General features: G+C 48.0%; 3 protein-coding genes across 13 annotated transcripts in view; 2 read left to right on the forward strand and 1 right to left on the reverse strand.

Moving 5' to 3' along the window:
• Positions 1-4,117: 4,117 nt before the first annotated feature.
• On the reverse strand, positions 4,118-9,544 carry JCHAIN (joining chain of multimeric IgA and IgM). The gene is made up of 4 exons (XM_059843583.1): positions 9,385-9,544; positions 6,720-6,855; positions 5,445-5,525; positions 4,118-5,243 (listed from the first exon to the last, which is right to left on the reverse strand). The coding sequence occupies exons 1-4, from the start codon at positions 9,446-9,448 to the stop codon at positions 5,042-5,044; spliced, it is 483 nt and encodes a 160-aa protein (XP_059699566.1). The 5' UTR covers positions 9,449-9,544; the 3' UTR covers positions 4,118-5,041.
• A 154-nt stretch (positions 9,545-9,698) lies between these two features.
• RUFY3 (RUN and FYVE domain containing 3) overlaps positions 9,699-21,353 on the forward strand; it is a 39,911-nt gene continuing 28,256 nt past the window's right edge. For 4 of the 11 annotated variants that reach the window (XR_009486104.1, XM_059843568.1, XM_059843577.1 and 1 more), the window contains exon 1: positions 18,397-18,705. Coding sequence is in view for 4 of the 11 variants with exons in the window: in XM_059843568.1 (XP_059699551.1) it covers positions 18,408-18,705 (298 nt within the window). In the remaining 7 variants the exon portion in view is untranslated. Of the gene's footprint in view, positions 9,721-11,175; positions 11,427-12,124; positions 12,320-12,570; positions 12,711-16,365; positions 16,506-17,172; positions 17,291-18,163; positions 18,250-18,396; positions 18,706-21,353 lie in introns of those variants that run through there. The other 7 variants (XM_059843573.1, XM_059843579.1, XM_059843569.1 and 4 more) reach the window with 7 other exon arrangements.
• Positions 13,210-15,013, forward strand: UTP3 (UTP3 small subunit processome component). The gene has a single exon (XM_059843581.1). It carries the CDS (start codon positions 13,359-13,361, stop codon positions 14,946-14,948), a length of 1,590 nt encoding a protein of 529 aa, XP_059699564.1. The 5' UTR covers positions 13,210-13,358; the 3' UTR covers positions 14,949-15,013.

Consider the following 21,353-nt stretch of genomic DNA (forward strand, 5'->3'; position numbering starts at 1 on the left):
CCGAGGGACAAACCTGTGCGGGAGGCGCGCTCCGTCAGAGCGCCCGCTGGGGCGGAGCGGTCAGCGGGAGAAGCGGCTCCGGGGCGGCCCCGCTTCCCTCGGGCCGGAGCCCGGGGCAGCGCCGCGGGGTTAAACACGGAGCGGGGCACGGCCCGGACCGCAGCTGCCCCCGCCGCAGCCTCCCCGGGCAGCTAGCCGCAGCACCTCGGCCCTACCGCTCCAGCACAGTGCTGGCTCTTCTCCCCTTCCAGCTGCTTAGAGAGAAAACGCTTCACAGCACATCTCAAAGGGTCACTAGAGAAGAGATCAGCATTAGAAAGTAATTCTCAGTGAGGAAAAAAGGCTTAATTCTTATTTAGTCTTTCTTAAAGTTTAGCTTTTGATCGAGAGAATAGAAAGCAGACCTCTTCATTTGCTTAGCCTATACTTCCTCTAGGCAATTGCTTATTTACTGTAGAAGATTTGTCATTCCTTGATGTGCTTCACTTAGCAAACAGTAATAAATCAAACTCTCTCAATAAACACCCTTAGGTTCACCCAGACAACATCTACCAGAGGAGCATCAAGGCTTAAACCTGGTACTGTACCAAACCATTGACACAACTTCCCATTTAAGTCACCACCACTTCTCTCCCTGAAAAGCTTTTCACCTTGTTGGTCAGCATCTCGGAGCCAGCTGCAACCACCTAAGCACATACCTGCTACTGGGTTTCCAGTGGCAGCCTGAATGGACCAGCTCAGGTGAGTTTGGGCTTTCCTGTACCTTTTAAAGCAAGAAAAGCACATCCCCTTCAACATACCAACATAGCCTACAGCAAAATAGAAAAAAAAAAAAAGAAAAGGCTTTGTATCACTTGGAGAATAAAATGACTGCAACTGTAAGAAAAAAACCTGTTACCACACACATAGATCAACAGCAAGCCCTCCATCACCAAAAAAGTTAAATCAACATTTCACACGTTTAACTTGGCAGCTATTGGTTTGGTTCATTACCATCAAGACCTGTTCAGCCACTACTCTGAAGCAGTTTTACTTTACTGAGCACTCCAGCATAGCCCATAAATGATCCAGCCAAGGAGCCCACTTGAGCCTGTACCCTCCACAGACCATCCCTACCTCAGCACCCATAGCTCAAAGTTTGCAAAACCAAAACACCACTACACAGGCTTAACTCCACCTGAAAAGCAAAAAGAGAGCTCAGCTTCACACTCCACTGCTCTAACACAGTCAAGTCACTGACTGACTGCAGCACAGCATTTGCAGTTAAAGTGAGGAACAACCACACTGCTCAAGGAAGGCATAGAGCAAAAGAGCCTTATCCACACTCCAAAGTAAAACACTAAATATTCATTACCTCTGCAGGAGCAAGGCTATTACTGGGATGCCTACAAGAGTAATTAACAAGGTTACACAAACAAACCAATTTAGTTTCATTGCTAGCAAATAGAGCACAATTACAAGTCATCTTCCTAAACAACATTTACTTATTTATTACTGAAAGATGCATTATTAAACAGCTAGCACATAAGAGCATATTCCCTAGTGTGCTTTTAATGACAAAGACCCTAACTTGATGGGCTTATCAATTTTTTTTACTTAAAAAGCCTCAAATACCTGTAAATATTAACATCCAATTCTTATACAAAATTAATTAACAAAGCTAGCTTTCATAATTCATTTGATTTCCAACCAATACCTTAACACAAAAAGGAACAAAGAGCTTTTATTAACATACATACACCAACAGTCATATCACCACCACCTCCCTTACTCCTGAAGAAACACATAGCCCCCTGGTGTGAGCATTTATACCCCAAGCCTGTTATCTCCTGCACACTGATTGGGCTGATTTTCATTGCTAATTGGGCCAGGAATGCTTAAATTCACCTGGAAAAGGCTAGCTGCTTCTTTTTTCGGGGTGGTGAGGTGATGTTAGTGAGTTTAAGCACTAATACTAAGGAAAAGCTTCTCAGTTTGATCTCTTGCCTTGCTTTGGGGGCTAAGTAGCACTTTTTATGTGTTTGTGCTTAACTAACATATTTTAAGCAAAGACATTATCAAGAGTGCTGGTGGTTGTGGTATGGGATAAAAGGTAAGCTTTTTTGCTTGCATGTTTTTTGAGCTCCGTGTTTATTAAACTTCTTTTTTTTATTTTCTGAGGATAAGAAGATGACAGAGGTTTTTTTTTTAATTTAAGTAGAAAAGAAGAGCTGTGTTTGTTTTTTAATATGTCCTTTTTTGTTTCTGTTCAAAGTTTCTAAACATGGATATGTCTGTTGTTTGGGGTATAGAGAAGAAGTTTGGAGTTTTTCCTTTATTGTTAATTAATGGGTTTTGAGTCTAGAATTATTGCCTTTTGTAGGGACTTTTTCTGTGACAGTGTATTAGAAGGTTTTCCTTTTGTTGTACAGTTGATATGTGAGTTAAACATGCTCCAAAAGAAGCAAAACAGAGAACTAACACACTCAAACTTGAAAAAATGGGTTTTGTTCTTATGGTGCATTAGGCTCTATTAGAAAGTGAAAGAAAGGGCAAGCTGTTACTGAAGCTGCTGTTGAGGCACTAAGGTGTTTCTCTGCACTGTCTCTCTGTATTTTAATTAGTTTAGCAGTATCTGGGGCTGCACAGTTTGTGGATGGGGTAGAATTGCATGTGATGTTAGCCTGGGAATATGGAGATGGGCAGCTCTTGGCTTTCTTTTGCTCTTGCTGCAATCAGCCTCAGCTTTTTATCCCATTAAGAGCTGTAGAGTTGAAGTTTTTACAGTTTTTGGGAGGCTTTATTTGAACATGTTTAATGTGCTTGATTGCCAACATTTCATTTAAACTCCTTGGCAGTTCCTGGCCTTTAATGGCTGTAGGGAATTTGTCTTCCTGGACTTAATATTTGTTATTCTATAATTGAGAACAGGGTCGATGCTCTTTTCCTTATAAAAAAAAAAATAACTCTCGAAGTCCAACAGAAATATTCATTTCTGGGTCATGACTCATAAATTATTTGCAGACTTGAGACATAGGAGTTTTGTTGTTCTGTTCAAGGGAATAGGGGGATGTTCCTGTAATGGCTTGAGAAATGCAGAGTCACTTGCAGTTCCAGGGGGAGAAGAGCAGTCCCGCTGAGGGTGCTGATGTGAGCTATTTGTGTGGAACCAGAGGCTTTCAGCCTCAGCTTTGCTTGCTGTGGCATCCCTTTGCCTGCAGCACAAATGTTTCTTTCTCTGAGGGGTGGAGTACTTGTACTTTATTATTTCAAGGTCAAACCCAGTGTGTGTGTAGTAGTAACTGAAGAGCAAAGGATTGTTTGAAATGACCAACAGGCTTCCTACAGGTTGCTTGAGTACCCCCAAAATATTAGTTTTGAATGAGTACCTTTTAATGTTATATGAGGCTTAAAGAGGTGACATGCAAAAGAGCTCTAATTTCTTCCTCTCAGGCTTTACTTCATAGCTGTGATCTAATAACTTATAACATCACAGCATTCTGAGACTGGGGAATGGTTTCTAAGATGAAAATGTCTTTGAGGCATATTTTGGTGAGTTATACATACCCACTGCAATACCTAGATGGCCAAGAGGCCTTTGCTCTTGATGGTTTTTTAAATTGGCTTATTTTAGCAAGTTTATTTTTCATAACCGTGATATAACATCAGAATAATTTGTGTCAATCCTTTTTTATATCTTTACTCTCCAAAATTTGGCCTCACATGATATTTTTTTCTTTAGGCCAGACCCCTTGCACACGAATTAATATCCCCCAGATTACCTGTCTTGAAAGTACTCTGTTCAGGGGTGATGAAAACTTCTGATCTGTGGATTGCACTTTCAAGAGTTAATTTAAGTGATGTTTGGATTTTGAGACTCTGATCCTGCACTGATTGGGAATCAGAGCAGCTCAGTGATGCAGATCTGATCCTAAAATGATACACCAGTTCAGCCTCAATCTGTCAGAGGTTCTGCAAGTGCATGGAAATATTTCTATTCTGGTGTTTTGGGAGACTTTGCCTGTAAATATAAACAGTTATTTAGGGAGAGTTTGATTAATTGCAAAAGAGAAAAGAATATGATTATAGGTTTGGCTTCCTTTTATGCCTTCTTATTGAATTGAATACAACACACGGCTTGATTGCAGAAAAAAATTTATTGAATGTTTGACTTAACAAAACTACAGTTGTGGGGATAAGGTTTTTGCTGTTTCATCACTCCAATTCTGAACCCTGAACTAGGGTCCTGCTCTAGCAATTTATGTTGTGCTCATAGAATTTTTTGAGGTTTTAAATGCAAGATAAGGAGCAAGTAAAGAAATTTGAGCCCACTTGATTTTTTTTTTTCTTTTCACCACTTGAACCAGGAGCAGGGGTGGAAGAAGGCAGCAGTATCAGTAAAGCAGTGGGGAAAGTGAAATGCCCAACATCTCCCAGAAGAGCTGAGTATTCCTGGCACAGTTGAGGGCTTGGCAGCTTTGCAAAACACTTCAGGGTAGCTGCATCTTTTGATCTTTGAATCTGGGAGAACTGGAAGCTTGCAGATGTCCAGGTGCTAGAAGGGTCCCTAATCTTTTGTCTCAGCTGTGGTTTTACAACTCTCTTCCAAGGGCATAAATGCTGCTAATGTCATCAAAGGCTTTGTGAGAAGGTTGTGCAGAGGTCACTTTAGATTGCTCAGGAGAGAAGGGCACAGACACTCCTGCTGATGTCTGGGGGAGGCATGCAGGAGACTGAAAAGGACAGCTTCCCCAGAGCTGTCAATGAGTGTAGTTCCCTTGACTTCAGGGGAATGCCTTCTGTCTGCTGGGGATCTGGTCTCTGTGGACTGAGACACAGCTTGGCATTGCAGCTATGTGCCAGGGACTCAAGAAGGGAGACTGAAAGCCAGGAGCTGCTCTTGGGAGATGGCACGAGTCTGAGGTTGGAAATGGGAAGAGAGGAGTTGGGTTACTGCAGGGGCCAGCATTTGGGGTGCTGCCATCCAGGTGCTGTGGTGCTCTACATGCATTTGGGATAGGAACAGGGGTGCTCGGAGGCTCTGGCACAGCAGAGGGCTGAGCTACTGGGCAAAGCAGGAGTCAGGGGTCAGAGCTGCTGGCACCTGCATCACCTCCCCGTGGTACAGCAGGGGCACAGGAGAGCTGTAGCACTCGTTCCTGTCGTAGGTGTAGCACGTCTGAGCTTCCTCGCAGGAGTTGCCCTGCTGGGCCTGGTGGATGGCCCCACCCAGGTCAATTTCTATGGGTTCACAATTTTTGCAGCTGGAAGAGAACAAGTGTGAGGAGTTAGGTGAAAAGATGCCCCTGCTGAACCCCCAGTCTTTCTTGCTCATCTGCAGGTTGAGCCAGGAGAGCGCTGTGCCCTTTGTAGGTGTTCCAGGGGAACATCTGGCCCTCAAGCATCTTTTAGCACTGCTGAGGGTTAAGTCTTGGCAAATGAAGTTAGGAAGTAAAACTACTTACAGTTCACTCAAGCGGTAGACAAAAGTGGTCCTGAGTGGGGACAAGGGGTCAGAGATGTTCTCCTGAGCCTTCAGGGGAACTCTGCAAAGGTGGGAAGAGAGTCATTTGCATGAAAACTGCTTATTAAACAGAGTCTGCTCTGTTGTGAGCAATTTACAACTCTTCCTCTTCAGGTTATTGGCATTCTGACCCTTCTCCAAATCAAACCCCTGGAACAGGAGATCTTGGTTCTCTGCACCTTCAAAGGCAAGAACCCTCCCTGAGAGGACTGCAGCAATTGATCTAAGTGCCACTTGCAAGGTGACAGGGCTGAGAGGGTTAAATTTTGTTAAACTCTGAGCTAGCAGATGCTTGAGGCTGGTGGACAGGAATGATTAATTAGTGGCTCTCCTGCTGTGAACTCTACAGCACTCCTGCAGCTGTTTCCCAGAGAAACACACACTTCTCTTAGGTGTGTGTGAGTGGAGAGTGGGGTATCCACATACCCTCTGAATACAGAGAAGCAGAGGAAAGAATCATCAAAACAATTCTTGTCTCATTTGCTGCTCCTGTGTTTTTGAGCATGTGTAATGTGTTGGAACATTATTTACCTGGAGGTGATTGCTTTGTTGGATTCTGGTGGACATAGTTTATGTTAATTAGCTCATCAGGTCCAAGCTGTGTTGACTGTCTGGTCAGCAGACAGTCAAGAGTTCTTTATTTTAGTATTGCTCTTGTTAGTGTAATACAGGGCAAAATAGTTATAGTGTTATATAGTATAATAAAGTAATTAATTAACCTTCTGATACTGTGGAGTCAGATGCATCATTCTTCCTGCCCTGGGTCACCTGGTAAATACTCTCGGAGAGGACAGGACCAAGTCCTGTTCTTGAACTGAGCTCTGTCTCATGGGAGACAGTTTAGGCATTAACTCTTTTCCCAGGCTTTCAGTCAGGTCAGGAAGTAAATCCAGTGTCCTGGGCCTGATCTTGTTTCAGGTCTGATCAACTTTTGAAAGGTCATTATCTACTTCCCCAGCCTATTTTGTGAAGTTAGTATTGGTCTGCCTAAAACACGGAGATGTTTTTTGTGTCTGAAGGAACAAACACCAGAGAGGTTCATGTGAGGCAGAAAAGCACTTAGCAAAGTGAAATACTCAGGATACCACAGAAAGCAGCCCACATGAAAAACTGTTCACTTCACCAGTGCTGGGACATGAGAAACAATGCAAAGAAAACTGGTATAACACTGCATCTCGTGCTCACCATCTCTGTGAAATACTCGGCTGCCACTTACATGATGCGGATGTTTCTCTCCAGGACTTCTTCCTGAGGATCTTCTTTGGAGGGGACAAACTTTGAGGTCACTGTTACGCACTGACACTTATTATTGACCAGCACGTACTCCTCATCGCTGGGAGCCACTGGATAACCTGCAAGCACAGGATAGGCAATGCCAGAATCAATAGCCAAATCCTTGAAAGCTGCTTGAGCAGATAGCCAGAGGATGAACATGTCAGCAATGCACCATTACAGCACCTGGATTGCTTCAAGCTGAGGTTGCAGCAGGTACAAGTGATTGTCTCAGCAAAGCTGGGTTCAGCTGTCTTCCTGCTCAGCTCAGTGGGCTGCTGTACGTAGGGGTAGTGGGTCTGGGAAGGACAAGTTTAGGAACCTGGACACTGTGCCTGGTGAGGGACAAACATGCAGGGACTGCTGGTAAAATGGGAACAAAGTCCCAGCCACACCTGGTGACTGAAGTGCTCTTTTACTAGGAATTGGTTAGACAATTCCTCTGTTGTGCACCAGGACTGCTCGAGCAGTCCGAACCCCAGTTTGGATCTGATCTCTAAACTAATGTCCTGACCTTGCCAAAGTGGCAGATGGGTCAGTTTTCCTTGAGTGGTATCCTGTCCTTCAGGTTCCTGGGGGAACAGCTGCCAAAAAGCACAGGAGGACCCAGCAAGGAGGCAGCCTGCTGATGTGGCAGGGGAAGGCAGTTGGCCCTGATGATGCTTGTGGTTTGCAGGGAAAACTCCAGTCCTGATTTACCCCTCTAAAGTGCTGCTTCTAGCAGGCTACTCTGTATGAAACTCAGTCAAAGCAGGCTGAAACATGCCAGGTGTCACTCAGAGGCTTTTGGGATGTTCCTGATGTTGCATCATTCTTGCTACAGCACCTTCAGCCTGCTTAGAAGTAGCAGACCTAGCTATTTTTGTCATATGGGGGCAGTTTGTTTTGGACTCAAATGGATCTCAGTTCTTGCCTGCTCTGCTTGTCCCTTGATTTAATCAGAGAGAGGAAGAAGAAACAGGCTGAAAAAAGCTGGGTTCATCATGTCTATAAAAGATTTTGGAGTTATTGGACTTAAAAGCTTTAGTCCTTCCTTTCCCTGTAATATCCTGGTCTCATCTGCTTCCATTCCGGGGTTTCTGAGATTACAGGCACCCTAACTGTGAGAAGGTACCAATACTGTGTAAAATGATACCTCTGTGACCCCAGAGTTGACCTGCTGGTTACAAGTGCTGTTTCTCTGGCCTTTGGCAGCAGTATACCTGCTGGATAAGGTTCTCTATGGAGTTCCTAGCTTGGGAAGGAAATCACTTTCCTAGCTTGTTCTCCAAGCTTCTTCTCTGCCAACTCATCATTCCACATGAGCTCTTCCCTCTGATGCAGAAGCCTCCCAGAAAAGCCTCTCTAGTCCCTGGCTCCTTGTCTTGGCCTCCCTTTGGCTCCAGGGAAGTCTCTGGCTTTTTGTCCATCACACAGTTCTTCCTCTGCTGTCTGTGCTGCATTCTGCTTAACATTGTGTGCAGTTCTTTCCAAACCCTTCATCCAAAGCCAATGTTCAAGTCAGATCCTATTGGCTTTTGGGTTGTCCCAAAACCTCTCAAGAGCAGGCTTTAATTCTAAAATTAGATCAACACAATCTTATGCATATGCAGGTTTTTCTGACTGCTCTAAAAATACTGCCCTGATTTGATTCTTTGTGTTATGCTCTTGGCTTCACTGTTCAAGTTACTGGTGCTCCATCAATTTTTCATTTAAGATTACAATGCTAAAAAAAGGTGATATTTATCTGCAGTCTCTCCATGTGTCACCCAGTGAAGTCTCTTGGGGAGAAGGTATTTAAATGCAAAATTGGCTAGTGCTGTTCTAAATGTCTTCAGGTTGGATTTCCTGATGCCTGAGTCACTGCACTGAGCTGTTCCCTCCCTCCTCAATACTTATGTGGCTGTATTTTGGACAAAATTTCTCAGCAACCAGTATTGCACTGTCCTTTGATACATTGTGAAGCCCAACAGAACTGCCTGGGCTAAGTGATAAGATGCCCTTTTCCAAAAAGGGCAGGAGCTGCAGGAAGTGCAGGGATGCAGCTGTCTGTGCTGTTGGATGGTTATCCCTGAGCACTGACTCCACCCTGCAGGCCAGACCCAACCATGTGCAGCAGGATGGATTCACACTGTCCAGAGACCTGAGACCCACACTGAGGAGTGTGCTGGGAGGACAGGCTGAGCTCAGCTGAAATCAAGAGTTTCCAAGAAATTCAGTGGAGTTCCATGATTAGCTACAGTTTAAACAGAATAAGTTGGCTGTAGCTGTATGGCAGGATTGCCAGGAAGATTTTGGAAGCCTTTAGACCTAGCAGCTAAACTCCCTAGGACTGCAGAAAAACAAGCATGCATGTTTGCAGGTGATTGCTTCAGAAACATGATAGAAAAATCACTAATTATCAGGTCTTAAATTTGGAGCTAGTCATCACTTTATCCTCCAGGCAGCAATTAAGACCCCACTGCTCTGATGCAGAAACACCCTGAGGAGTCCAAGCACCACTGAAGCACGGCTGCTTGAGTGGGCTTTGAGCTTTGACTCCTGACTGTTAGAATAATTCAGGGTAAATGACACAGAACCTGCCATTGATGTCTTAATCCCAGTTTTCCATTTTTTCATTGCTCACCTACCTGCCACGAGGATAATCCCCAAGGAGATGGCCAAGGCAACACACAGCAACCAAGTGCTCTTCATCTTGCCTTCTCTTCTTTTGAAGAATGTCAGTGGAGAGCCTGACTCTGCCTATAAGGGTGTGTGCAAATGGGTTTCCTAAAATAAACAGCCTGGCCAACACTGGAAAGTGTGGTTGGGGACTGAAACCAGGTGTGTTAATGCACCAAGAGCTCTGGCTTTCAGAGGGGAGGGGGGCAGGGAGTTGCACTTTGATTGTGCTTTTTTCTGTTCTTCACCTACAGGCAACAGAGCTGCTGAGTACAAGGACATCTTGCCATCAGGGCTGATGGAAGGTAAGAAAGTCCAAGGGTCACAGCTCTGGCCTCTCATTTTGAGAAATCAGACTTAAAAATCCCTGGAGTCTTATTAAAAAAATGACTTCAGGCTTCACAATCCAAGTTCTGTTTGGACCAGCTGTGTGCAAACCTGAATTAAGGGCTGGACCTGCCCCCAGGAGAACCTGCAGTCAAAGCAGGAAAGGTGACAGGCAGGGCTGAAAGAGGTCACAGCCACTGCAGCTCTGCCCACTGCACTGGGGAGTTCATCTTGGTGTGAATGGACAAGGGACTCCATGGGATTTGTGGTTTACAAGGGGTCCTGAGTCAGGTGCCAGGAAAACCCTGGGGTATTGGGCATGCAGACTTTTCCTGAAGGAGGCCTGGGATTTTTTTTTCTTCTTTTTCTGGTCACAGATTTGATAGTATTTGTGTAACTTTTGAAGAGCAAATGTAGCCTATAATGGCCAGGGCTGTCTCTGTAGCATTTGCCTGTGTCTTGTACAGAAAAAACCACTTTTTAAGGGAAACCCAAACTTAGCAAGGGCCTGGTTGCCCTTGCCAGGCTTCTTCAAGAAGCTGAACTCTTCTGGCAATGCTGCCAAGCATCCTAGTTCCTGTCACCTTGCAGGATGTCTCCCTTTTTCCAGACCCTGCTGGCTGGGTGCCTAAGGCCAGAACTGTTCCAAGACCCTGGTTGTGTGCCCTGAGCTTTTTCCCCAAGCACAAACCCCTCACCCTGCAGCTGTGTGATGCAATGAGCTTTCAGGTTACATCAGCAGGGCTCATGTGCAAGGGGAGTGTGGGACTTGGGGAAGGGGGGGAAAGATGGGTCACAGCTGACCCCTTGCAGGACATGGGGTTCTTCAACAGTTCTGTACAAACCTTGTGCTCTCTTTAGGGATCTGTCTGTAGCAGAGAAAAAAAGTGGGGTTGTTTCCTTTCCCCATCCTAGAAAGCATTGCTAACAATTTTATGCAGCCCTCTCTCTGAGACAGGGGCCAGATGTTCCCTGTGCCCCATTTTTGGCAGGAGGTAAAAAATAAGTCCATTCACCAGTGCTGGTAGGGATGTCTGTCTCAAGTACTGTTTGTTTGGGTCACTCTTTTTTGTAAGAATTTTGCTAGAACTAGGCAAGAAGGGAGGATACCAGGATAAACAACATGCAAGGGAGGCTAGTGCTGATCTGTTTGCATAGCTACAATAACAAAAATATGGCCCTGGGAACATGCAAGGAGAGCCTTTTCAAATGCCAAGGCAGAGGCTGAGCAGAATTCTCTCTGTGCCTTTCTGTTCACTTGGGTGGTTTTCCCTGGCTGCCGGCGCTCAGCGTATCTGGATTTCGGTTGCTAAATCTACACGTGTGTGTACAGTCCCTTGGTCTGGATATGATGACTTGAGAGCTATTTTCAGTCCCTTCAGCCACCTGCATGTCTCTGGGGATTTCTAGCTAGATCTTGAGAGGAAGGTTCATGTTCTGGACTGATATTTGTATGGATTGCCCCTGTTTTACTGGGTGCCTTCTGCATTTTTATCTGGGTGAGCAGGCGTTTGGCAATGGGCTGCATGGGGAGCCACACTCCCAACTCCCTGCAGGGCAGAGGCTAGAGGTGGAATAACTGAGAATTGGAAAAGAAATGGGAACCAGCCCTGTGGTTTTAGTCTCTGTTCACATGTGCTGTGCTTCCAGATGCCCTTGGATATGCTGAAGTAGGATTTTCCAGGTAAGAAGCTGGGCAGGTGCCTGAGTGAAGTGGGGTGAAATTGTTGTTGCTGTCCTGGGGTGGTTGGACAGTAGCAAGGCTCAGGGCCTCTCTCTTCACATAACACACCATCCATGAGCAGTCTGCCCTGGGCTTCTGTTTGCTCCTCCTTTCTCACTTGGAAGCCAACAGAGAGGTGCATCTAAACAGACCAGCAGCAGTCCCTGATTGTTGTCTTGGTAGCAGTGATCCCATGCTGCTAGCAGCAAACTGGTTTCTCTTGAGCCCTCCTGGCTGACTGGATCAGCTAACTCATGCTGGGGATGATCTCCAGCTTCACCTGAATGTAGCTATGTTTTCACAAAGTCCTGGAGAAGGTTTGACTAGACACAGATTGTTTCTTGCTCTTGGAAATTAACTTTGGGTTGGGAGACATGTCAATTCCATTGAAATCCAAGAGAGTCCAAGTGGAAGTTAGTAGGCTGATTTTTGAAAAAAATTAGGATGTTTTAAGATGGAAACTCTCAAGGTCAGGGACATGAGAAAGGCCTGGTTTCTTTAAGTCACAGCTACAAAAGTTACCTGGAATTTTAGCCTGGCAGGATCTGGCTGCACATGTCCAAGTATCAAGTGAAGATTTCCACCAAGGTATAGCCAACAAATGTAGTGGATGCTGTGTCTCCAGAGCCAAGTTACTCTTGCTGCTCTTTCTTCTACAGGCCCGTGTCCAGGGAGGTGATGGCTGAAAACTGGCAGGGACAGATTTGGAAAAGCGGTCTGAGGCTAAAACTTTTGTTTGTGTAAGGAAGTTTTGATCCAGAGGTGACCATGTGAAGAGGCTGAATGTGTCAGAAAATTAAAACTGAGACTTGTTGGCCAACAGAGGGATCAGGATCCAAATGAATCACCAAAAAGTGAGTAAAGCACCCCACTCTGTTTCAGCTAATTTGAATATCTGCTTGACATGGGTTTTTTTTCTACAAAAAGTTGAACCAGGAGCATTTATAAATACACCTGCACCTGTTCTGTGGTGAGAAAGATGCCCCTGCACTTGTAGGCAGAATTGCTCTTGCTGGGAAGTGTGCATGCCTGATTTATCAGGCTCTGGGTTACTCAGCTTGGACTACACTAATTCCTGTGTCTCATTACTCTGTTCTTGGGGCAGGGCTGCCTGCAGCTCATAAAAGCAGATGGCTTCCCTGTGGCTCAGTATTAATGTCATTTTCCCGTGGGAAGGCTGGGAGGCTGGGCTGGTGCTGTGCCATGGCTGACAGACCCACGAAACCACAGGATGACAATGCACAGGTGAGCAAGTACAGACTGCATTAAAAGCCCTCCTAGGGAGGAGTCTCCAGGTATAAAAAAATCAGAATTGCTCCTTTTTTGGGACGCATGGATCTCTTGGCATAAGGGGATAGATTCAAGGAGTCAGAGGTGATGAAGCAGCAGCTGCCGAGCTGTGCAGCCTGAAGCTGCCTGTATCCCTGTAAAAGTGCGATTCGGTGACGGGAAAGGCTCTGGAGAGGTCATATCCAAACCTCGGAGGTGTCCGGGGAGGTTTGCAAATACTTCTGCTTCTCTCCGAGTTTCATCTGGTAGGGAACGGAGTACCAAGTTTTGGTTACAAGGGCACAGGTGTCAGGTGTGTTCTCCGTCTGGTTTTTTTCCTCCTTGCCGTAAGATGACCGCAGAGCCAGCAGCTGTACTGGCTGGACTTGTAGAGGAAGAAAAAGCCCCGAGGAGGCAACACAAGGGCTTTCCCTTCCCTCCCCACGTGGCATCATTGCTCGGCGAGCGCTGCCACGGCTGAAACGCCAGCTCCCCGCGGGCTGCCCGGGGCATGCCCCGCGTCCCCGGGGGCGTGCCCACGCTGCGGCCCGGGAACAGGAAGGGCTGGGCAGGCAGCGGAAGGGACGCAGCGGAAGGGGAAGCGCGGCGGGGGCAGTAGGAGCCATGCGGACCCGGCGCGGCACCGTCCTGCGGCCGCGGGCCGAGCCCGCCGAGCCCGCCGATGACCCCGCCGAGGTGCCCGGCGGCCGCGCCGGCCCCGAGGAGCTGGCGGACGATGTGGAGCGCTTCCACGAGGAACAGTTCCGCGCCGTGATGGCCGCCCTCGACAGCGGCGACGAGGCCGGCGACAGCGAGGAAGAGGAGGAGGAGGAGGTGCTGGGTCTGCAGCTGCCCGAGGATAGCGAGGAGGAGGAGGAGGATGAGGAAGATGAGATTCAGGATCGGAATCCCTTTGTGGAGTACAGCGCAGAGGAGGATGAGGATGGAGAAGATGAAGAAGGTGAGGAGGATGAAAATGATTTTGGGGATGGAGAAGAGGAAGGAGGTGAAGATGCAAATGACATTGAGGATGAAGAGGGGGACCTGTCCATGGAAAGCGACTTGGAGGAGCGCCATCCCGAGGCCAAGCTCCCCCACGAGCTCTCCTGGGGCCAGCGCAAGCAGCTCTACTATGACACGGACTATGGGACTGATGCCCAGGCCAAGGGCAAGCGGAGCCAGCAAGAGATCGATGCTGAGGAGGAGGAAGAGGAGCAGGAGGCTCAAGTTATCCAGAGACGGTTGGTGCGGGATTTGGGGGAGGATGATTATGGTCTGCACATGATCCAGGGCTACCTGGCTAAGCAGCAGAAAACGCACGATAGCAAGGGGCAGAAAATTGCTAAGGATCTGCAGGCCCTTTCCAAGAAGGAGCAGCTGAAGCTGCTGAAGCAGGAGTCCCCAGAGCTCCTGCAGCTGATGGAGGACTTTGAGGTGAAGCTCATGGAGATCAAGGATGAGTTGCACCCGCTGCTGCAAATGGTGAGAGACGGCACTATCCCGCAGGGGAAGGGCAGCCGCTATTTGCAGACCAAGTACCATCTCTACCTGAACTACTGTGCCAACATCAGTTTCTATCTGGTTCTCAAGTCCAAGAGGATGCCAGTTCACAGTCACCCGGTCATCGAGCGGCTGGTGGAGTACAGGAATATCATCAACGACCTCGCCGTCATAGACCAGAAGCTTTCCCCGCAGGTCCGTATGCTTCTGAGGAGCTACTACGACAAGAAGGAAGAGAAGCTGCGGAAGGGAAACAAGTTTTCAGTGTTTCTCACCATGAATGGCAACAAAACCAAACCAAAATGTGCCTCTGCACCTGTTAGTGGCCAGGCTGCTAGTGCTGCCGAGTCGTCGGATGAGTCGGAGCTGGATGAGGAGGCTGCCCTGAAATACTACAAGATGATGGAGGAGAAGCTGGCACTCAAGAGGAAGAGAAGTGGAGAGGAGGATGTGCCTGAAGAAGCAGCGGTGTCGGAAGGAGAAGATCCCAGTAAGAAGAGAGGGGTGACCTATCAGATGATCAAGAACAAAGGCCTCACGCCCAAGAGGAGGAAGATCGACCGCAACCCCCGGGTGAAGCACCGGGAGAAATTCCGGCGAGCCAAAATCCGCCGCAAGGGCCAGGTGCGCGAGGTGCGCAGGGAGCTGCACAGATACGCCGGGGAGCTCTCTGGCATTCGGGCCGGGGTGAAGAAGAGCAGGAAGCTTAAGTGATGGTCATCTTTTTGTCAGAGCTGCGAGGAGCAGTACTGAATCCAATAAAAAGTTTATACACCGTGGTGTGGGGTTTATTCTTGAGGAAACTGGAGGTGGGGTGGTATTTGGTTGTTCTTTTTCAGAGGGGGCTTTCTAGAAGGTGCCATCTCTGAGTGGTACAGGGCCCTTTCCACACCTCACCCGTGTCTGATGGTATTTTCATCTGTTGTGGTGCTGTTGAGTTTCCCTAAACAGGAAGCCTTGAGAGATTGCAAGGAATGTATCACACAAAGGGAATTCAATAGGCCGTGTGGGACTAGGGGGGAGATGGGATTGGATGGACCTCTTGAGGGTGGGTTGGGAAAGGGGTTCAGCAGCTGTCACTGGCCTGCTCTGTTTTTCTGTCTAGTTCTGGTCCATCCTGTTCCTGTGTTGAGCTGCAGAGATATGGTTAATAGTAGTTAATTTTTGTTCTGATTAGCACCTTTGTTAGCTCTTAAAATATAGGCACTTCTTTAAAATTACTTAGTCCCACATGGTCTAAAGTATTGTTTCCCTTCCTGAATGAAGTGAGAAGCAAAGCAAGGACTTGTGGACTTGCCTGGATTTTATAACCATTTATCTGATAACCAGATTAGCTTCCCCTATGATAAATGTTAAATGTTGTCTGCTGCCGCAGGACTAAGCATTGCTGCAGGACCACCTTACAGATGGCTACGGTGTTATGTCTTCAGTGGGCAGGTAAACTTTGGGGGTGTTGTACTACTGCCATGCCTTTTGGTGTGGGTTAATGCATTTTAACCCCACACTGAAGTGCTTGCCAGGAGCTGACTGTGAGTGGTCAGTTCCAGTCTGGGCTATGAAGGAGTGAGTAATAACTTTTCTGAAGTTTTACAAAAACTGTCTCAGGTAGAACCTGGGCTTGTGTCTGGGACAGGTTTCAGGGAGCCCATGCCCTGGTTTGTGTACCATAGCATGTGAAAGGTATTAGTTTTCCATATGAAATGATTTCAGGAGAATAATTGCTTTATTTAATAATGCAATTGCATCTCATGGGAGTGTTTTGTTTGTGTGATGGGCTTGGGGGAAGCCAGGATACAAGTGTGTGCTCTTGGTCCAGTGGCAGGCCAGGTTCTGTAATACAAGCATGGAGGTGCTCTGCTTGTGCTTTGAAAGTGAAATGTGCTTTTGTGGGGTTCCTGTGTAAACCTTAACACCCCAGGCCTGTTTCTGCCAGCAACACACTGCTCACTGCTGGCTGGAGAATATATTGGTCATTTTCCAGGCTGCTTGTTGAATGGAGAGGTAGAAACACAATAACCTTAAACTGGGAAAAGTCCTGTCTCAGGTGCACTGAAGAGGTCTTCTCCTTAGATCCGTGCTTACTCACCTGCCCTTATTATAAACAGCAGTGTCAGCTTCTCCTTCTTCCCAGGAAGGAGTAGCCTTGCTGCTCAGCCTTGATGAGGAGGGAAGCAGAATTTCTTCACCTTTAACTCCCCATGGGGATCCTGGTTGAAGACTGCCGCTGATAATGCTGAGCTATGCCCTGGAGACTCTGCCAAGAGGTCAGGGGTAAGATGCTGGGCAGAAAAAGCAGATTAGGTGCTTTTTCTGGGGAGGGATGGTATTGTGTAACAGGCATCACAAGAGGTGTGGAAAATAGCCAGCAGAGATGGTCCCTGATCTCATTACCACACAACCTGCTTGTGGGGGTTTCACCCTTGATGCAAACATGAAGGGCTAATGGTCTTTGGTGGTCTGGCTTTGTGCTTCCTTGGAAAGCTCCAGCAGCTGGCAAGCACAATTGTTACTTCTACCTGAGCAGTAAATAAAGGAAAATATCACATTGGTGTGCCATTGCAGACAGCTTCCTCAGAAAGCCTGGGATTAGGCTGAGGGCCCTGCCTGCCGGCAGATGGCAGCTCCTGGGTTAATGAAGATTAACCAGGCATTATGTCCACTTGATCAGTTCAGAGACTGGACAAAGCCATAAACATAATTCCCATATACTTTTATGTGTGATGTGATTGTTAATGCTGTGGGAGGGGGGATGCTGTATGGTGTCTAGGAAATACTTGGAGTAAGGTTTTGTGCTGAAGGGAAATACCTGGTGGCGAACAGGTTTTGAAAATCCCTGAGAAAATGAACACATGAAATCAGGCAAGGACCGCAGGGGATCAGGAAAAGAAGCAAGGAGTGGATCCAAGTCCTGGTTAATGCTGCTTTTTGCCTTTTCCAGTACTGCTTCTGGGGAAGGTGCTGACACTGCCAAGAAATGCTTCAGTCGTGAGATGGCACTTGTCCTTGCCAGGGTCCTGCTTGGAGAGGACTGGCAGCCTCAGCAGCACCTAAAGCAGGTGGGACTCACCTCAGGTAACAGCTTTGCTTCACCTCCATCACCCTCACAGCAAGGGAAGGACTGGCCCTGGGTTCTTTCCACCTGCTCGCTTGGAGCACAGTAATGCAAAGGACAGTCAGTCCTGCCACACCTGCACATAAGTGATTCATAGTTCAACTGATGCAGGCAAAGTGTAGAAAGCTCCAAGGTATGAGCTGTTGTTTTCCTGCACCTGGAAGACATAATCCTTGGGGGGTGATGAGCATCCAGAGTAAGCCTGGCTGCCCTTGGAAGGTTGGGCAGAAAAGTACAGTGGTAAGGGGGACACCATGCTTTCTGCATCACAACCTGAAATTTCTGTTGATACGGGGCAAGGAAAATATATTGACTAACTCATATGGAAATACATTTGCTGCTGCCTTAGATTTTGTCAAGGTTTTCCTAGCTGTGTTCCATAATTATTCCATCACACACAGTCTGGGTATTGTTTTACTCTTGTTAGCACATAGAAATTGAAACATTGCGCTGTGCGATTTGTGAAGTGGATTAAAGCATCTGTTCAATTACTTGTAACATGTTGCATGACTTGGGGCAGGGCTGAAAAATCAGTCTCCATGAATCAGTAGCCTTTACGGCTTTGCTTTTGCAATTTTAATGTGAGATTTACAAAGAAAGCAGCAACGTGTTTCAGCTTAACCCAAGTGCACGGAAGGCAGGGTGCTCTTTAAAAACTGGCAGATTTATGTGTTTCTTGCCTGCTGACAGCACCACAATCCACATTAATTGTCCTGTCTTCTGAAAGACTGTCCCAAGTGAAATTCCCAGTAGTATGCTCTATTTGGCAGTTTTAATACTAAAGAATATACTTGGACTTTGTTCCCTTTTGTCCCAGGATCTGAAAACGCTGCTGTCCATGACCTCTCACGCCGGGGAAAGCCAAGGGGAGGCAGAAGATGGTGCCTCGGCTTCTCTTCCCGGGTAAGAGCCCCCTGCACCATCAGAGGGTGGCGGCTATCGGGGCGGCTGTCGCCGGCCGCGCTCCCTCCGTGCCGGGGCGAGCCGCTCCCTCCCCGGGGGCGGGGGCTGGGGCGGCCGCGGCGCTTCCCGGCCGGGGCGGGGCGGGGGCTGGGGCGGCGATGGCGGAGGCGGAGCGGGCAGCGCTGCTGCCGCCGCCGGCGGAAAGTTCCCGGGACGGGGCCGAAGCGGAGCTCCCCCCCAGCATGGAGCGGCGGCCCGAGCCCGGGGAGGCGGCGGCAGCGGCGGAGGAGGAGGAGGAGGAGGCGCGCCCTGCCTCGCCGCCGTTCTTCCTCCTCTACCCCGGCCATGGAGGCGGCGCCGCGGCCGCGCCGCCCGGGCTGTGGAGACCCCCGGCGCCCCGCGGCGGGGCCGCGCTGCCCGTGCTGGTGCTGAGCTACCCGGGGCCGGACGGAGCCCGTGAGTACCACGGGGCTGCTCCCGGGCCGGGAGCGTCCATCGAGGCGGGGTGGGCGGCGGGCCGGGGGTCCCTGGGCGTCGCTCCCCTCCCGGAGTGCCGCTGCCCCGAGCCCTCCGGGCGGGCGGCTCTCGCAGCCACGGGCGCGGCCGGGCTCGGGGCAGCCGCCCCAAAGCTGCCCCTGCCCCGCGGGGTTACGGGGGGACCCGGCTGCTCCCGGCGGCGGGGCTCGGAAGGGGGCGGTTGTGGGGGCGGCATGTGAGCCGTGCTGGCCCAGCAGCTCGGCAAAACCAGCCCCCCAGAGAGCCCTTGGAGGAGCATCGCGGCCGCCCTTGGAAATCCAACAGGCTGTCCTGGACACGCGGGGTGTAGTTTAGGGGCTGGGGAACACCCTCTCGGGTTTCCTCCTCGTGTTGGTGCGGAAAATAAACGCGTGGCGAGGACACTGCGCGCTTGAGACCTGAAGAGGTTGAAGTGCATCGCTGTGTGGGGCGTCTTGGGTGACAAACAGCGTTCTCCTTTGTGAGATTCTTTATGATGTTCTCGTGGTGTATTTGTGGAAGCTGGAGTGCTCTGAAGTACTTGGGTGTGTTTTAAAATCAAATAAGAAGTACACACATGGGTGCATACAGGAGAGATCTTCTCTTTTCCATCCCTCCTAAAAATAACCAGCAGCTTCATCCTCTGGGCTGCTGCCAGAGTGTGTGTGACTGAGCTTTTGGCCTTTGCTTTGTCACCTCCTGTCCCAGGTGAGCATTCTCACTCACTCAGGAGCAGGTATCTGTTTTTTTTTCTCCTTTGGAAGCTGATGTACTTGAAGGCATTACTCAGCAGAGCTAGAACCAGTGAGGTAAGAAGTCCATGTCTGTAATGGCAAGAGGAGGTGAAATGCCCTGACTTTGCTCTGAGCTCTATGAAGGACTGTCTGTGGCTGCCAACTTATGTCCAAAGTCCCTCTATGTTAAATTGCTTGGAATGACAGACCCCTTTCAAAACCTTCAGTTTTACTTGTAATGTTTCCCTAATCAGGAGATGGTTACTCATAGTAAACCCTGTGATGTGCATGCAAGGGCTTGAGCTACTTCTGATAGAAAAGAAGACTTAGAGAAAAATATTTAATTGTATCTGTTTAAACTTTGTGGGACGCTCTTATCTGGACGTGGGGAAACTGAAGCATTGAGATGAGCACGTTTGTGCACAGGGACTTGGTGGAGAAGCCCAGTGGTTGAGCAATGCTTTATCCCGTGTCAGCCTTATTCTGCAGTGATGGTTCATGTAAGCTTTGGGAGAAACCTTTACAAGATGCATATAAAAGTTCCCTTGTTTTTGTGAGCCATGGAGTTGGAGCTGCCTGTGCAGTATCGAGTGTCACAGCTCGCTCAGGGGCTGACTGATGCAGTGGTAGCTGTGTCTGGAGGGAGCAGGGATCAGCAGCTGTTTGCATGGTGTCTTGAACTCTGTCTTCTGGGGCAAACTCTGTCAGTAAATCACTTTTTCCCACCATTTGTTTTTCTTTCTTGTTGTGTGGTTTTTTTTTTTTTCCACTTCTCACATTTCTAACAGCATCTTTCATTTGTTCCCACAGAGCAGCAGGAGCAGTTCTGCAGCAAAGTGTTACAGGGAGGCAGTGGCCACTACACCAAAAAGTATTTCACAGTATTTTGGAGGTTGATTTCAAGTCTTTTTTTCCATGTTACAACTCAGTCCTTGAACTATTCTGTTGTATTCTCACCTGATTCCAAACATCAAGTGGAGGCCAGAGCTGCTTAGGGAAGGAGACTGCAAAAGCTCTTCATGGCAGCAGCACCTGCTTACTTGTTACAGGTGGTTCCAGACAGAAGGAGCAAGATGATGTACTTAAACATGCTGACCTGCAGCAAAACATTAGAACAGAATAAAAGCAACTTGATTAGGCAGTCCTTAAAAAACCCTAAACCAACCCCCAGCTTGTTCTCACTGAAAGCCTACCCAATACTGTGATACTTGAAGTAGACTGTTCCTTCCCTTTCCTTCAATTATTTCAATCCTTAAATAATATCTCTGTGTTTCACAGTAGGTAAAGAAAAATTTGTCATTTCTTAATTAAGAAATTGTTGCTGATTTTTGGATTGTTAAACCTCCTTTAGCCCATTCCTGTTTGAGCTTGTAGGCTTGGGAGTAGCTGGTATTTGAAGTAATGTGCATATCTGTCCTGGCAGAGGAGTCAGAAGCAGACTTTGCCATGTAGATGCAGTGTTGCTAATTTTATCTTTTTAGATTACATTCTGTGTCAGAGATGGCATTGTCTTTCTTGCTTTGCAATCTCTCCGCAGGGAGGGGGAAAACTTTCTCCTAATGATGGAAGCACGGGTTGCTCCCGTGCAGGCTCTGAAAATAAAAGCACACCCAAAGAGGCTCCCTGGAGTCCTGAGGGTGGTTTGGCAATTTGTTTGGGTTTCTTGGTGTAGATTATTCTAATTCATTCAGCTTTGAAACTCCAAATACTTTGCAGTACAGCTGACCTCCCAAATCCTGGTGGCTGAGGGAGTGCTTGGTGTTCAGGTGGCTGGTCTTAAAATTCCAGTGCAGTCAGTGTGTGATTATTGAATCTAAAAAATGTTTTGGCAGACCCCTGCTGTGTTTTGCAATCTAGCCAAAGCCTGTAAGGGCT

The sequence above is a fragment of the Haemorhous mexicanus genome, chromosome 4, assembly GCF_027477595.1.
Source record: "Haemorhous mexicanus isolate bHaeMex1 chromosome 4, bHaeMex1.pri, whole genome shotgun sequence".
In the NCBI taxonomy this organism is placed as follows: domain Eukaryota; kingdom Metazoa; phylum Chordata; class Aves; order Passeriformes; family Fringillidae; genus Haemorhous; species Haemorhous mexicanus.